The 16,546-nt window shown below is 44.6% G+C and overlaps 3 protein-coding genes and 1 non-coding gene across 5 annotated transcripts; 2 read left to right on the top strand and 2 right to left on the bottom strand.

The window, feature by feature from the left end:
* Positions 1–51: 51 nt before the first annotated feature.
* On the bottom strand, positions 52–7,221 carry cep97 (centrosomal protein 97). 2 transcript variants are annotated; one of them, XM_010880477.3, is made up of 11 exons: positions 7,110–7,221; positions 5,982–6,124; positions 5,578–5,736; positions 5,383–5,484; positions 5,143–5,256; positions 4,806–4,972; positions 3,982–4,146; positions 3,366–3,538; positions 2,476–3,199; positions 1,451–1,526; positions 52–1,346 (listed from the first exon to the last, which is right to left on the bottom strand). In XM_010880477.3, exons 1-11 carry the CDS (start codon positions 7,165–7,167, stop codon positions 768–770), a joined length of 2,460 nt encoding a protein of 819 aa, XP_010878779.2. In that variant the 5' UTR covers positions 7,168–7,221; the 3' UTR covers positions 52–767. The 2 variants fall into 2 exon arrangements, with proteins under 2 accessions (XP_010878779.2, XP_010878780.2); XM_010880478.4 differs by lacking the exon at positions 7,110–7,221 and adding an exon at positions 6,751–7,103.
* A 133-nt stretch (positions 7,222–7,354) lies between these two features.
* rpl24 (ribosomal protein L24) lies at positions 7,355–9,861 on the top strand. Its single transcript, XM_010880475.2, has 6 exons — positions 7,355–7,413; positions 7,540–7,615; positions 7,899–8,009; positions 8,573–8,709; positions 9,299–9,362; positions 9,737–9,861. Exons 1-6 carry the CDS (start codon positions 7,409–7,411, stop codon positions 9,815–9,817), a joined length of 474 nt encoding a protein of 157 aa, XP_010878777.1. The 5' UTR covers positions 7,355–7,408; the 3' UTR covers positions 9,818–9,861.
* LOC114828834 lies at positions 8,118–8,298 on the top strand. Its single transcript, XR_003777217.1, has one exon. It is a non-coding gene; the product is annotated as a small nucleolar RNA SNORA23 (small nucleolar RNA).
* A 545-nt stretch (positions 9,862–10,406) lies between the features above and the next one.
* On the bottom strand, positions 10,407–15,591 carry LOC105016556 (mitochondrial pyruvate carrier 2). The gene is made up of 5 exons (XM_010880474.5): positions 15,162–15,591; positions 12,622–12,662; positions 12,442–12,526; positions 12,250–12,361; positions 10,407–11,281 (listed from the first exon to the last, which is right to left on the bottom strand). Exons 1-5 carry the CDS (start codon positions 15,253–15,255, stop codon positions 11,221–11,223), a joined length of 393 nt encoding a protein of 130 aa, XP_010878776.1. The 5' UTR covers positions 15,256–15,591; the 3' UTR covers positions 10,407–11,220.
* Between the last annotated feature and the right edge of the window lie 955 nt (positions 15,592–16,546).

Here is a 16,546-nt window from a genome sequence, read left to right as displayed (position 1 = left end):
AAGGGGCTCCGTAGTGAATGGTCGGCAGATACTTCGTTTAACTCCCCAAAGTTAAATACAAATGTTTATTGTGTAAACATACATACAGAGCACCAGAAAAGGATGAAATATACACTTAACTATTTGTATTTGTCTACCTTTCAGTGTCTAGTACAAACCATTCTTTGCTACCGTCCTACAAACCCTGCAAGCTGTGATATGTACATTCACTCCAATCCTCCAGTCCAGACACGGTCCTCTCACTCACCTGTGGGATTACAAGCACAGATTCAATCTTCAAATCGTGAAATTAGGCGAGTTACATTTGGAGCAGAACTGCCTGAAAGCCAGCCTGTTTTTCTGCGGTGCACTGTGAGGACACGGTACAAGGGGGTGTCCTCTGTTGTCACACACACGTCCCGTCACTTTGTACTGGGGCTCGATGTGGCCAACCACGTTGAGCACCGGCTTGAATTGCATATCTGCAGTGTGGGGGGTTAAAACAAAGCAGTGTCTGAAGCCGGGTCTCAGTGTCTCCCGGATGTAAATCCAGTGCTAGCCAAGTTTTCACTGCACTGACAGAACTTGGCGAACAAACGACGCGCAGCGGCCCAGTGCGAGACCTGCTTAGGCTCCGCCTGGGCCCAAGCACAAGAGACCAAAAATGAAAGTAGGAAAAGGCTACGCGGATGATTCCAGATGCACGAGTCCACGTGCCACTTGTTATATAGATTTGCGATGAGGAGTAGCTAGACCCGTCGATAACCTAACATTCATCTGGACCGGCTTCACGGGCTGTTTCTTAGCCAGTTGGGGACAGGCACTTCAGACTGAACCGGGTCTTTGTCTCCGCTCTGCGCAGCGACTGCATTCAGACAGGGGAAGTTGGGCTGCGCTACTCCAGCGCGTGAGAGGGGCTGAGGTGTGCCTGTTCTGTCGCCAGCACCTCCCTCCCCTGCACCTCCCTCCTCTGCACCTCCCTCCTCTGCTTCCTCTTCCCTCCGTTGCACGGAGGAGAGGTACTGCTCCAGCAGACTGCAGTCCGGACTTTCCCCTCCAGCACCAGGGATCGGGAAGCCCGCCACAGCCAGCGCCCGCACAGTCTCCAGGGAGTCTCCCGTCCCACAGCTGAGGAAGGTGTCTTCCTGCCCCGCCTGCTGTTCACCTGTGGACTGGAAGCCAGAGTCAGGGAAGGAGAGGTCTGTGCCGGCTGGATCTCCAGCGCTGGAGGCCACCGGCAGGGGAAGCTGGAGAGCTGGCGGGTCGCAGAGCCTGGGGGTCGGTGCTGGGACAGGACACGCCCCAACCAGAGTGACGCTGGCCAGATGTTCCTCTACGGAGCGCTGCCACATCTGCATCGACTGAAGCTGCGGAGAGATGAGGAGGGCGAAAGGGCGTTTGGGCGGGTTTGTACTTCATACATGAACACGTGTGCATCTGAATGGAACACTTGACCTTGTTCATGGCTAACCTGCCGCCAGAGGAACTTCACAGCCTCCTCTTGAACCAGCCTCTGTAGGCGCTCCTCCTCCTGAGTCCTCCGCACCCTGCACACAAAGAACAATGCCTTCCTGAACCTTTTGACATTTTTTGAATTTGTCTGATATACACGTTCAACAGAAACAGATGGATTGTTTGAAAAGAAAATTACTCTATTGACCTTCTGGAACACCTGCTGGTAGGTACAATTTCAGAAAAAAAGATTTTTGGGTGAACTATCCCTTTAACTCCTTTCCCACTCGGCTGTGACAGCAGAGGTGAACTCCTCCTTCAGTGTTTCCAACAGAATATATTACAATATCAATCAATCACATTCATTTATAAAGCCCTTTTTACATCAGCAGTTGTCACAAAGTGCTTTTACAAAACACCTGGCCTTAAACCCCAAGGAGCAAACAACAGTAGTGTTGAATTTCAGTAGTTACCATAATTTGATCAAACGTAGAAACGTTAGATCAAATTACTGACCTTCAAATAACATCCAAAAAACAGACATGAACAACTGCAGGAGTCTGACATTGTTAGTCTGATCACAATCTGGTCCGTGTTTAAAAACATTAACACAAACGGTTCAGCTGACTGATGGTTTGAGAACTTGTGGGAATTTTTTATTATATTCACTTTGAGATCATTTTCTGTGATCTACACCTCTCCAGCTCTCCGGACAGGAACATTGTATTTGAATATTTTGGGGTGTGTTGTGCACCTCTCCAGCTCTCCGGACAGGAACATTGTATTTGAATATTTTGGGGTGTGTTGTGCACCTCTCCAGCTCTCCGGACAGGAACATTGTATTTGAATATTTTGGGGTGTGTTGTGCACCTCTCCAGCTCTCCGGACAGGAACATTGTATTTGAATATTTTGGGGTGTGTTGTGCACCTCTCCAGCTCTCCGGACAGGAACATTGTATTTGAATATTTTGGGGTGTGTTGTGCACCTCTCCAGCTCTCCGGACAGGAACATTGTATTTGAATATTTTGGGGTGTGCTATGTACCTCTCCAGCTCTCCGGACAGGAAGACGATGTGCTCCTGCATCCTGCGCAGACGGATTTCACACCGCACCTCTTTGGCCAGCGGGTGGCAGTGTCTAGTCCACATTCCTCTCCACCACGCCTGGATGGTGACGGCTGCCCGGTCCACCTCGCCAGGACCGTCACTTCTCCCCACTGGGGTCACTGCCTGCCCAGGCTCCGCCCGGACCTCAGCACCGGAACGGGAGTACGTTTCCTGGAGCAGAGCGTGGTCATCGGTCTGTGATTGGTCACCTCCAGTCCCAGGTGGACCGGGGTTTACGGCTACGGCGTAGGTGAGGTCGGCTGATAACCTTTGCCCTCTTGCCTCGCTGTCGTTCTCCATCTCTGGGTCCTTTTTCTGGCTCTCTGCCTGCATCTGATTGTTCTCCTGGTTCTCATTTGCTCCCGCCCGGGGTGTCTTTTCAGCAGGTGTTTTTTTAGGATTAACGGGGCGTTCGGGCGCTAGCGAGTCTGGCTCAAACGTCTCCGTCTCGTCCTCGCTGTCAGAGTGGGCGTGGTCAGAGGCCACAGGTAAGAAGGTGGACTCGGAGGAGAGAAGGCTGCCGTTGAGTTTGTCTTCGTCCGTCTGCCGGTCTACGTCCTCTAGGTAGAGGCCCTCCTCTACGCTCCTGGAGCCAAGGGGAGGAGGTGCCACCCGGGAGGAGTCGCAGCCCAGCCAGCTGTTCACTTGTACCGATGCCGGTTCTGGAAACAAACACACACACACATACTTAGACTTCCTGTCGATACCTGTCTGTGTGGTACCTGTCTGTCATATACCCATCTGTCTTTCATGTACTTGTCTGTCTTTCATGTACCTGTCTGTCTTATACCCGTCTGTCTGTCTTATACCCGTCTGTCTTTCACATACCTGTCTGTCTGGCTGGTGAAACAGTCACAGGCGTCGTGGCTCCGTCTGTCTCTCGGGCTGTCGTTAACGGGGGCCCGTTGCGGGGGCTCTGGGTCTCCACGTCCAGATGGGTGGGTCTGGGAAGACTGGGGGAGCCTCCCTGGGTCTGCTGCTGGAGTTGCCTCTGGTGGAACCTGGAGGAACACATAGAATACTCCTACCTCTGGTGATCAATGTCTCCTCCTACCTCTGCTGGTCAATGTCTCCTCCTACCTCTGCTGGTCAATGTCTCCTCCTACCTCTACTGATCAATGTCTCCTCCTACCACTGCTGGTCAATGTCTCCTCCTACCTCTGCTGGTCAATGTCTCCTCCTACCTCTGCTGGTCAATGTCTCCTCCTACCTCTGCTGGTCAATGTCTCCTCCTACCACTGCTGGTCAATGTCTCCTCCTACCACTGCTGGTCAATGTCTCCTCCTGCCACTGCTGGTAAATGTCTCCTCCTACCTCTGCTGGTCAATGTCTCCTCCTACCACTGCTGGTCAATGTGTCCTCCTACCACTGCTGGTCAATGTGTCCTCCTACCACTGCTGGTAAATGTCTCCTCCTACCACTGCTGGTCAATGTCTCCTCCTACCTCTGCTTGCTGAGGATCTTCTCCAGCTTGGCGTCCTCCGCCGTCTCCAGGGCCGGTGTTGAGGTCAAAGGGCACACGGTGGCAAGGTATTGGACCAGCTGCGCGTGCTGACCAGGCCGATATAAACGACCCTTGCCCTGGCTGTACAGCCACTCCGCCTTCAACCTGAGAACAAAGAAATCCAGTCAGTCAATCAAAGTCATTTCATTAAGCCCTTTTTATACCAGCAGACTTATACAGATAGCCAGTCTGAAACCCCAAAGAGCAATCAAGAGAGTGATGGACAGTGACTAGGAAAAACTCACTAGTAGGGTCGAAGAACATGAAGATGTTAATGAGCAGCCATGAGAGCGCCCAGCCAACACTGTGACAGTATAACTGGACAATAACACCCAGCACCCCAGCCAAGGAACCAGACAGGCTCACAGCCAGGAAGCACACTTGTCCCTCTGTTAACAAGGCACTTGTTACTGCTGAAATGCAGCCTAGATAGGCAAATCTCAAAGATTTCTGTAATCCCAATGAGAACTTTGTACCAAAAACATCCTTCAAATCATTTAACATACTGAGGTTTCCACTCACAGCAAAATATATCAAAATAACTATCCATGAACTAAAATGTTCTAACCAGGAACTAAAAACCAAATAATATAGTTGACTTGTCTTATTCTCAGTTTACCTACGTTTTATTCTGCTATAGGCAGTCCATTAGTTAAAAACCCTTGTCAGCCATCTTAGACACAGCCTCCAGTTTTGTTTAATATGCCAATGGTCAACATCTCCTGCCGAGTTAGAACTTCAAAAGGGTTGCAGAATGCTCTCACCCTTCTTTCTGTGACACCACGTATCCATCCAGGATCTTCAGGTTCAGGCACCAGCTCATTATGTAGGGCCGGTGGTCGTATCCAGGCAGTGAAGGCGTTACCATGACGCAGGGGTTACTCATAATAGAAAGCTGTTCCAGGTCACGGAGGGGTGACAGGTAGGAGACCTGCAGGAGGTGGAGAGACAAACAGGCAGGAGAGAGAAAGAGGAGAGACTGTTGTGAGAGCAAAACGTAACCAAATAATCCTGGGTGTATGTTAAAGCACTTTGAGACAACTGCTGACATAAAAAGGGCTTTAAAAAATGAATGAGGTAAAGAATGTAAAGTATTTTTACCTCATTGAGGTCTCTGATCTCATTCTCTGCCAGGGAGAGGACGGACAGGTGGGCCGGCAGATGAGCAGGGACTGTCCGAAGCGTTGTAATGCTGTTCCCATGGAGGAGGAGGGTCTGCGAAAACAAATGTCAGCCTGTCAAACAAGACCACGGCAAAGAAAAGAAAAACAAATCCATGTGTTGCTCTGGACCTGGGTCCCCAGAACTCTGAAACGCCACAAGGCAAAGGCCTGCTCCCACCTTTAAGGCTAACAGCTTGCTGACATCGCCAATATTGGAGATGTTGTTGTCAGATAGGTCCAGGTGTTGGAGGGCCACACAGTTGTTGAGCTGCTCGATGACCTGAGAGGATTGCAGACAGTCAGACTGCGTGATCAGGAGACCAAATGTCCCGGGAACGCTGAGGGAGCCATTTCTCTGCACTCTTTCCCCTACCTTGATGTTGTTGCCAGCCAAGTTGAGCCACTCCAGGTGGGGCAGGTCTCTCAGGCCTTCAATGTAGCCAATACTGTTGTTGGGCAGGTTCAGGACCTTTAGCTCAGTCAGACGACACACACCCATCATTCTCACCAGACGGTTCCCAGCAACCGATAGCTGCATGGCACAGGAAAGGGAGAGGCAGAATGAGACCTCAAAGACAACATAGGTGGAACTTATTACTCCTAATGCGTTTTGCATCGCAGGCTGGCACCAACACACAGAGCTCATAAAATGGCTATTTGAGAATGGGAGGGACAATAAAATATTATTGGAATTATTGGATTTAGTCCCAACCAGTCCTGCATGTACTGTTACATATGTCACTGAACACCACTGAGACCCAGTCAGAGGAAGCCTGCCTGTTGGAGACCAGGGCTCCTCTCAAGATGGTCCAGTTTCATGATCTGGTTCCGGTCCAGGATGAGCGTGTGCGTTTCATCGGAGCAGGTGAAACTGGGCTCCAGCTTCTGCAGACCCTGGGATGACAAGTCCACGACTGGACCTGAAGGAGAAACAGAGGAAAGAATGACAAAGGATGAAATGTAACACACAAGTTGGTGGTATCACCATGAACAACGACGACACATGGAAACAATACCAGCTGCGCAATAGCTACGAGGGAGACAAGCTTAGGAATCTACTTTGCACACAAACACATTCAAACGAGATACAGATAAGTAGACAACTGCAACTCAGAAAACTGCTGTTTATCACCAGGATATAGTTTATACAGGGCTGTACCCCAAGGACCAAGGGCTGATTAAGCAATGCAGTACCAAAGCTACACACACTAACTTGATGATTAGTGTCAAAAAGTAGAATGCAACTGAGCCTCGCTCAGACAATTACAACAATCTCTAATATGTAATGTGAACATAACTCCACTCAGAACACTTATCAATCAGGCTATTGTGGTCTGGCCGGCATTTGTCCTCCATGACAGGACTATCAGATGATCTATATTAGCGGGACAGGGGACAGGGTAGCATTCCTATAGCACTAGCTTCAGCCAGCTAAGTAAACGCTTAGGACAGAGACAATCAATGAAATAACGGCGCCCAGTCATGTTTGCCGAATCGTTACTATACAAAGTTGAACATCACACAAATGGAGGTCTCATGCACTCACCAGTTGTATCAAATGTCACATCTGATACTCCCATTTTGCGCTGAATACAAGCTATGAGACTACACAAAGCTCGCTAGCCTCTTTCCCAAAGCACAACTGCCTCGTAGTCACCACAGACCGCTAGACAGACAGTACAACCAAAAAAGTGCTAATGTTGTCCTGGAATATGTAGTAAAAAAGTGTCCGTTTGTCATAAAGGACCACTACGTTTGGCTTTAAAAAGACTACAAATGAGCGTAATTGCAGCGCGCCAATGTTGATGATCAAGTCGGAATTGAGATAGCAATTCCAGTATGAAACGTTTTAAATATGGATTCTATTAAACTGTACATTGATCGAAACTCTTTATCCTTAAATACCTTTATTTGGTACAATTTGTTGGTCGAATCCTTTGGCTTTCCTTTCTATCATCGCCATACTTCCCGCTTGTGTCAACGCCAAGCAACCATTCACGTATCTGATTGGTCAAATACTTGTAATAACAAAATTCATATTTTAAAATAAAAATGTGGCTTCTGAATAAATTTAATGAAAAACCCACTATATGTAGAAAAAAACTGATGGGAAATGTATGATTTAAACAAAAAAATTTTTTACCCATAAGTTCATTTCCGTTTCCGTGATCTCTCTTTCCGGTTTTTGGTCCCTCTCAGCCATCATGAAGTAAGTTTACGGAATATTATCTATTGTCATCAAAGCTTTAAAATAATCATTTTACAAATGAAAATGCATCATTATACACAATTGCACCTTTATCTTCTATTAATGTTTTATATTACTTTGCTACAGGGTCGAGCTGTGCAGTTTCAGCGGGTATAAAATATACCCCGGCCATGGCGTCCGATACGCCAGGATAGACGGGAAGGTACCGCGCGTTATTAATATGCTTTTTTATTGTAGTTGTATTGTGAATAACATTCCTGAGAATACGTATTGAGAAAGTGTTTTGAAATTGCTACCGTAGGATCAATGGAACTGCTTATGAAGTGTGAACTGTGCGTGTGTTGTCAGCCAGTTAAATAGTTAGCTAAGGCGGTTAACATGCTAACATCAGTTTCTCCACGTCAGTTGTGCTGTAACATTACAACTTAATTGGGCATCTACTATGCAATATGCTGTTACTAAACAATGTGACGTTTCTTGCCCAGGTTTTCCAATTCCTAAATGCCAAGTGTGAATCTGCCTTCCTGGCCAAAAGGAACCCCAGACAGATCAACTGGACTGTGCTGTACAGACGCAAGCACAAGAAGGGCCAGTCTGTAAGTCCTTGGCGTTAATCATTCCACCGTGAATGCTGGTGTTAAAGCAGTGGCATGTTGACCTCATTCATTAGGATACAGGCCAAATGTACTTGTTTTTGGCTGCGGGTGGGCCGGTGTGCGTGGTTGCAGTCTGCGTCATGTGCCGCCGCCAGGCCGTGTCTTACGGCCTGTCGGTGGTGCTCACTCCTCACACCTGCGGCCGCAGAGCACCTGGAGATCATAGTACTGGCTCTGTGACGTCTCTCTGACTCTTACCGCTGGCCAGCCTCCATACTCTCCTACAAACCTAGTTTGTGCCATACAGCAGCCGAGGGTGTAGGTTTGGGTTGCGAATTGGGGTTGGTTGTGGTCAATGATTCCCTGGAGGGGTCATGACCTCCTTGCGCCCCCAAATCTACATCCCTGTTTTCAGCTGTGCAGTATGAGCCTGAGTGTTAAGCTATACAAGGACGTTCTCCAGTTTTGTGTATTTTCTCCAGTTTGGCATATTGATACCCTAACACTTAACTGTCAAATGGCTGTACCTGATTGTTTTGCGTGGCCATTTCCAATCCTAACAGGAAGAGGTGTCAAAGAAGCGCACACGTCGCGCCGTAAAGTTCCAGAGGGCCATCACCGGCGCCTCCCTGGCCGAGATCATGGCCAAGAGGAACCAGAAGCCTGAGGTCCGCAAGGCCCAGCGTGAACAGGCGATCAGGTGACCCAACCCCACCAGAAACAGTAGACCAGACACTTGGTGTGATGTGTTAGAGTACTCAGTAGATCCCCCTGGGTGTGCTTGAGCAGGACCTTGGATGGATGGATTGTTGCCATTAACAGTTGCACAACAATTGTTGCACGCTGTTTGCTGTGACCGGGGCTAATGCTGGTTAATGATACTTTGAGATTAAAGTTTAGGTGTTATTTTACCCGGAGTCAAACTCAGATTAAATTTTAATCTCATTTTAATGGTTAGTTTAGAAGAAGAAAATGTAAACCTCCCCCCGGTTTATTATCCTGTGTATCTGAAAAGTGCACAATTGACCCAACTACTCTATCTTGGTAATTGGCCATTGGTATATTTACAAAGCCATACATGGTAATCAAATTTACTTTGTATAGTATGTGCAGTTTTAGTATTTTTCAGGGTAAGTAGAACAAGTATGTCAGTCCGGCTCCGTTTATGTCCATATGAAACCTGACAGTACATTAGTCTGTCATTCTGGACATCCGAAGGTGGTGTTTTGTAGCCGTTTTGAGTTCATTGCGTTGTAGGTTTGACCTAATTTACGCATTCTTGTCCCCAGAGCTGCCAAGGAGGCCAAGAAGGCCAAGCAGGCAACCAAGAAGCCCTCTGCAGGAGGTGCCAAGGTAATGGGGTGTAATCATGTTTACATGCTTTCCTGCTTATGACTTTGATCATTCCAGGGATTTTCCATCCGCTGTTTCCAGAAAACTTGAGGCATTTGAAGAACGCTGCCAGTGTAGCAATCCTACATTTTTGTACCGTTTGGACACTTACATTATGTCCTTGTTCATCACTCATTTGTTGTTCCTTCTCTTGGCCACCCATCGCTGGGGCTCTGGGAATGTTCTTTCATACACATGCTTTGGGTTTGAGTGGTAATATGGTTCACAGTTGTGAGACCACAAACCCTGGCACTGATCAGTTCTTGTTTTACTGGGAAAGTCAGGTGTTGTAGTGAATCTAATTTGATCTGTGTGGTTTTCGTCTCCCTCTGTAGGCTCCCACCAAGGCTGCACCCAAACCCAAGGTCGCCAAGCAGATGAAGGTGAACGCACCTCGCGTTGGCGGAAAACGCTAAAGCTTTTGGATTTGTTAGCCCTGAATAAACTCTTGGTAAAAATGCTTGGTGTCAGACCTTTTTTTTCAGTTCCCCCTGCCTGTGTTTGGGATGGGGCAATGGTCCATGAAGACTGTGACCCAGAATTACTCAAGTCTGGCTTCATACGTTAGGAGGGTGAAGACTTATGACGTTGCCTGCTGTGATTCATTGTAGGTCATAGATGAATTGACTTTTTCAGGTAGTGTTGCCTGGTGTGGTTACTGTCTACTAGTAAGGAAGGACTTGGCTGGTCAGTAGTTTCAGCGATGTTGGGTCTCAATAAACCACTTTGTGAGATCAATGGCAGCTGGTGACCATGTCATAAGTTGTTTATAAAGATGCAGTCTTGCTGAAACACTTGGGTTTTTATCCTACTCTTCCAGAATGGGGATTGTTTAGACTTAGCAAAGAATGTAAGTACCAGGTAGAAACATTTTTATGTTGCCCTTCAGGACCAGAGTTGAACAGCCCTGAATTAATGCCATGTGATTAAATTTAGTCCATTGATCTAGGTTAAATCTCACAGGGGCAAACTGAATGTTGTGTGATCAAGAATGAAACTAGAAACTTCCAAAGTAAGCCAAGATTTAATTGTTACCCGTTGCAAAATACTTTTCACAAATGCATGTTCATTATTACCTGGTTCAGTGAAATTGCATGTTTTCAGGGTACCTTTTGGACTAACATGTAGTACTAGTTATTGCTATAAAACCTCCAAAGATTACTCGTTCTATAAATTCTCTACCTGTTTTAAGTGTTTATTATAGGAAATCAAGGTGCTACTTGAAACTATAATGCTCAATTCATTGCTGAAAAGTGATTCATGTAGCTATTGGCAATAGGTGCTATTTTGAGAATCCACAGTAACCGCCACCAGTACTTAATTTACTATATGGGTTTAACAATTAAATGTGGATGGAACAGTAACATTATGCATTAGTTATCCTTGAGGTACAGGTGTTAACTTACCAAAAACAATAAGCATTGGGGATGGAAAAGGTGACACTTCTAATTCTAAAATGTATTTGGAGACATTCTTTATAACCATCTTCAAGACCTCCATTGTTAGGAAACTATCATGAGGTATGTTGATGCAAAAAAATAAAAAGCATAAATTAATGAAATTACACAAATCATAAGTTATGGCATGAAGTAAAACTTAACAATACTACACATTGTGCGTCGATGATCACCGTTGTCATTGTTTTGGTAAGGATTAATAGACCTGAAGAAATCCAGGCAAATTAGTGGCTTTCCAGCAAGGAAACATGTTTCTTTGTACTGTAACATGGAGTGAGGATGGAAGAAGGATGGAGGGTCTGGTTTTCTTCAGGCAAGGAGGCTCCCTTTCAATCCAGGGGGTTGAATTGGATTGGTTACACTCAAGACTCCACAGGTGTGATAGCCTGCTCCTTGGCATCTGCTTTCTTCTGTTGCTCATACCTGTAGTGAATACAGTGGGGAAATGATCAGGATGTTTATGTTGACTGGTTTGTAAACTTTTTCCATTATAAAGTGAAGGCAAAGAAAAAAGTTTCACTATGTAATTTTAGATACACAGGATCTATATTTGATTCCGGTGTCCTTGATTCCCAAAAATAATTTCAAATTTTGATTTGTCAGACCACAGGACGGTTTAGCGCTTCATCTTAAATGAAGCCTCAGTCCATCTTAAATGAGCTTGGGCCCAGAGAAGGCAGTGGCGGTAATGGATCTTGTTTATATATGGTTTCTTCTTTGCATGGAAGAGTTTTAACTTGCATTTGTGGATGCAGCAACATACTTTGTTCACAGACAATGGTTTTCAGAAGTGTTCCTTAGCCCATGCAGTGATGTCCACTACAGAATCGTGTCTGTTTTTAATGCAGTGCCGCCTGAGGGCCCGAAGATCACAGCCCTCCAACATCATTGCATTCTGTTTTTTAATTAACAGTTTATGCAGCGTCCCAACTTTTTTGGAAACAGGGTTGCATTCTGGTAATGAGAATTGGGAGTATAAAGGAGATACCATTTATCACAAAAAGACATCTTAGTTCTTGGAAAGGTATTTGATTTTTGCAAATGTGTCCTGGTTTTCAGGAACTTCATTTGCTACAGACATGTTAAATCCTTTTCCTGACAATCACACATACACTTTAACTCCTACTAACATGTACAGAAACAGTACTGGCAGTTCATGCCCAATCTACCCGCCTGCTAGTCTACGTTATATTTCTACATTTTCAGGCAGTCCTATTCAGATCTAAACTCCAATTAGTGATTGAAAGAGTCTTCTGTAGCTCAGTTGCCAGTGTATAACACAGCCTCAAGGTAGTATGTTACCCTGCACTATCCACATGGAAAAAAGAATAACCACTACCCAAGGAAAATCCTTTTTTTAAAGACAAGTTGGTGGGAAAATACTTATTTACCGGAAGATCCTGTAGAGTTGGGATATTCCAGCACTACCGACAAACAAATTGACAGCAAAGAGGTTCCAGTTCTTCGGAATGATGACCAATGAGTATCTGGACCAGACCAGACCTGGAGGAGAGTCAAAAGGTTAGGGGTCAAAGGGTGCACTTGTTCATGTCAGAGGAGATAGAGGGGTTCGTTTACACTACCTGTGGCTGTCAACACACAGGACTGCGAGAGGCTGAGCTTCTCTGCTGGTCGACTCATATCTGCCAGACCCGCCATGACGAGGCCCTACGGAGATGCATGGGATTAGCCTGGCTACACCTTTCTACAAGTGACCGGTTAGATAAGGCAATAGCTCAAATGGCAGGAAATCCAGCCCTTACCCATTTGAACATTGGGGCCCAGAAGAAAACAGTCTTCGGACCTGGAATGAGAGATACAATCCATGAGAAATTTGGTAACAGAACAGATTGTTGTGTGGAGCCGCCAGGGCCTTCTACGACTTCAGAATACATTTCTGCTGTTTGGTATGGGGGAGAAAAATGGTTAATACCAAGGAGAAAAGAATATCCAAGCCTCATTTCTCCTTTGGTGGTCTCTAGGCACCTTCAGACTTCAGAGCACCATTTTCTAATGACAGTAAAAATCAACCAGTACCAGTTGGACTTGCAAAGGGTGAGACTGTTTTGCAGGGGTAAATAACTTGTAGAAAGCCCTGAAACATCACTACTCCATATTTACTCTATACATTAAAAAACATTATCAAACATCTAATTCTGTAATTATGTTGGCTACCATTTGCTTTTGTTGTAGGCCATCTTGGAATAAGCGCTCAACATTTCAACAGCAAGTCATAGGCTGTTTAAAGCGGTCTGCACTCTAAGTGATGCAAGCTCCACTCCAGCTCCCCTCAGCTTGTACTCTGGCTAAGGTCTGTTTAATCTAAGATGTCATAAAAATGCATTGATTCTCTTGCATTATAGCTAGATCATATGTCGGGCGCTTAAAGTAAAAGAGTGATACAGTGATTTTTTTTGATTATTCAGTTTGGATTCACAATGCTTCGAGGATATTTTCTCGAAGCATTGGTTCAATCTGCCATGGTTCGCCACTGCAGATCAGATGTAGGACATTTAGTGGATGCTCTCATTCAACGCAACTTAGTCATGCAGAACTTTGTTTGAATGTGTCATATGAACCTTGTCCCTTTATGCCTGTGTATGGGCAGGCCTAACTTCGTTGTTCTGCAAACCATCTCATTGACCACTGTAGACTAAATTATCTCTCAGACAAAACAACATACTCATGGAGGGTGGACAAAATGCTTCCTTGGAGAGGATGTGAACTGTCTGATCTACTGTCCTCCACTAGGGACACAAAGGCGAGAACTGTGTTTCAGCCAATCATGCCCCATCCCTTGTGGTCAAAACATTCTTCCTTCGTAGTTGTGCTCCATCTTCCAATAGCAATGATTAATGAGGAAATGATCAATGATTGCAGACTAAAGTCTGAAATCACACTAAACCAACAACAAAATAACCCTTTATCCTACATACAAGAGTTAATGTGGAGGTTACAGTCAAGCTGGTTACACAATCAGAAGGTCTTCCTAGCCAACCACCATTAACTTATATAGATTTTTGGTAGCATTTCAAGCATTAGCATAAGATCTTTCTTCAGAGATAAATCTATTTCAAATATTTCGTAAGTAGAAAACCAACATTCATAAAAATTCTATGTGCTTTTTATTTTATTTTTTAAACACACCAAAAATATAAAGAATAAATTAGGGGGAAATCCAGACACAGGAACGACATATAACCGCCAAAGTCAGTCCACCCTACCTATCCTATTTCGCTCCAAATAGATTTAGTGGCTGCTAGGAAGGTTCTGCTTTCTTGACATCACAAAGTGATGGAACGATAGACAGAGGCACCTGAACAGAGCAGCTCAACGACATTAATGGGATTTTGCTACTGTCAACATATGAATTATGGTAAATTTGTGTTTGGACCCCAAGAAGTGTACCTAAATTCCATAGAAATGTACATGTCTACAAAGTCGAGTCACTTGTGTGGCATTTTATCCCAGGTTTAAGCTCAGAGTTAGGCAAACAAAAGTTAGCCCATCTATCTGTATCTTACATCATGGTATACCATTCAGATGTACGTTTAAAAATATATATGCATTCACTACTGTAGGTTGCTCTAAATGTCTGCTAAATTGCTTAATTATAATCCAGAGGAAGAAAAACGAGTGGGCGTGGTGTTTGTCCAGGTCAACAGGCTTAACCGGTGTAACACCTTTAGGGCATCACATAATTTTTTTAAGCGAAAAGTGTTAAGCTGAAACTAAATACAGTGGCGTAGGTGAGTGTTTCAAAGGCTGTCGACACATTTCTGCGACACATCACGTCACACGGATCTCCGCAAAATATGCAACCACTCATTTTGTGTAGGGAACCACGCCAGGAATGGCCAAACATTGAATTGTTACGCCAAGTTAGTATTTGTCTCTGGTGTTACCGCTTCAGACATCTCCCTCTCCCACAAAGCGCCACGCCACCAATACCACAACTTTTGAGCGTACATACAAGCCTACTTATACACTCAGGCCTGTATCAGTAAGACTGTACACAGGCGGGATAATTGATCTTCAAAACTCCACCTAGAAAATCGTTACATTTTTGTTTTGGGTTCAAAACTATATAAAAGCTATTGGTAGCAGTGCACACTTAAAAAAAACAACGATCAAGAGATTGACATCAATAAGGGCACACAAGCAACATTAGTGAGCAGTCGTCAGTGTTGAGTGTATCCATCAATATAGACATACAGTACAGACTGTAAATTGCACATAAGTAGTTAGCTTTGAATGTTATTGGAGTGCGCTAGCTATCACCGTTTAATAGCATTTGGATTACCTGCAGGGTGATTGTAGATAGGTCTCAGTTTTGCTGGCAAAAGAAGCCCGATCTTGTCCAATAACTTGTGATATGAAACTCTTATTGCAGCCATGTTTGCGAGCTAATGTTGTTTTCTGGGCTACTCTTGACCTAACAAGCTAGCTAACGTTAGCTAGCTAAATATTTAACGTTGGCTGGCTACGAAGGACAAACGGAATTTGACTTTGACACTCTCGTATGACCCTATGTCCTAGGTTTACAGCAATGGTTTCCCGTCATAAAACAGTTCCCAATTTGTGTAGAAAGGCGCTGTCCTAATTTCGACCTTCCGATACAAACCTACTGCCATGTAGCATGCTAGCAAAACCTGTTATGCTATATGAACGTTCATCAGTGGTTGTTGCTTTGGAGAACTATCGCAAGGTGGTGACTTTTCTTCGTCACGACGCAACCAATCTTGCACAGTGTCGAAACAAGCCGCACTTCATTCCTATTGGTGCACTGAGCCAATCCTCCTAATACGATTGGTTTAAATTGGTCCCAGAGTCAAGGACCATCCTCCACCAGTCTACCATTACATAGACACAAATATTTATAATGACCTAAACTGGATACTCTTTTTAGAGTTTGGAGGATTTGCGCTATAAAGATCATATTTTTTATGTATTATAATTTATAGCTTTTTGAACGCTCAAGAGGTGCGTTCAGTTAACTTCAACGTTGGCTCCGTTGCAGAACGGTTTGTAGCAAATTGCAGGATACATATCTGCTTTTTTAATCTTATTCAATGTATTAATAATTATAATCTCAAATGTAATAGAGGTTGGTTTCTTTACAAACATTTGAGTTAAACAAGTTTATATTTGGGATATCTAGGTGGTACGGCTATAGATTATGTTAATTAATCAATGGGTGTATTCATATTTGTTTATTCCATAAGATTGATATAGAAACTAATACTCCATTTATTTATTGTAACACACCCACAATATTGCTCGAGCCTAGTATATATATAATTAACAATTTTTGCTGAATAACATTTAGAAGATAGAATAATGCAAAACGCTACCTGCCATTAAAACGCTGGTAGTAGTCTACAAAAATGGATGGTGACAGTCAAAGCCATCTCTTATTGTAATGAGGTTGATTGACGACATCATCTTGAGGGTGACATCATACTCCGAGGTTCCGTGTTTCACTTGGTACTTGGGCGTGGTTCTTCTAACGCCCGTACAAAAGATAAGTCATATACTCAGTGGTGTAACTCACTGGGGATCCGTGTCTTCTGAATGACTTAAAATAATTTTTATGCAGTGGTGGTTGACTGGAACTGTCTGGTGACCATTAGCATATGGTTGGTTTTGACATTCATACAAGCTTCATACTCTAATTTTGAGGCTTAA

The sequence above is a fragment of the Esox lucius genome, chromosome 16, assembly GCF_011004845.1.
Source record: "Esox lucius isolate fEsoLuc1 chromosome 16, fEsoLuc1.pri, whole genome shotgun sequence".
Classification (NCBI taxonomy): domain Eukaryota; kingdom Metazoa; phylum Chordata; class Actinopteri; order Esociformes; family Esocidae; genus Esox; species Esox lucius.
The sequence above is the reverse complement of the archived record's forward strand: the minus strand, read 5'-3'. Positions and strand labels throughout refer to the sequence as shown.

What these genes read in the sequence shown, in the direction of transcription:
- cep97 (XM_010880477.3), bottom strand. Translation starts at nt 7,167, where the DNA reads ATGGCGATGATAGAAAGGAAAGCCAAAGGATTCGACCAACAAATTGTA. An exon ending in ACAAATTGTACCAAATAAAG is followed by an intron (nt 6,125 to 7,109) that starts GTATTTAAGGAT and finishes TTTCTCCTTCAG; the next exon opens with GTCCAGTCGTGGACTTGTCA. An exon ending in CTGTCCGGAGAGCTGGAGAG is followed by an intron (nt 1,527 to 2,475) that starts GTACATAGCACA and finishes CTTTGTGTGCAG; the next exon opens with GGTGCGGAGGACTCAGGAGG.
- rpl24 (XM_010880475.2), top strand. An exon ending in ACGCCAGGATAGACGGGAAG is followed by an intron (nt 7,616 to 7,898) that starts GTACCGCGCGTT and finishes TTTCTTGCCCAG; the next exon opens with GTTTTCCAATTCCTAAATGC. An exon ending in AGCACAAGAAGGGCCAGTCT is followed by an intron (nt 8,010 to 8,572) that starts GTAAGTCCTTGG and finishes CAATCCTAACAG; the next exon opens with GAAGAGGTGTCAAAGAAGCG.
- LOC105016556 (XM_010880474.5), bottom strand. Translation starts at nt 15,255, where the DNA reads ATGGCTGCAATAAGAGTTTCATATCACAAGTTATTGGACAAGATCGGG. An exon ending in GGGCCCCAATGTTCAAATGG is followed by an intron (nt 12,527 to 12,621) that starts GTAAGGGCTGGA and finishes GCATCTCCGTAG; the next exon opens with GGCCTCGTCATGGCGGGTCT. An exon ending in CAACTCTACAGGATCTTCCG is followed by an intron (nt 11,282 to 12,249) that starts GTAAATAAGTAT and finishes TATTCACTACAG; the next exon opens with GTATGAGCAACAGAAGAAAG.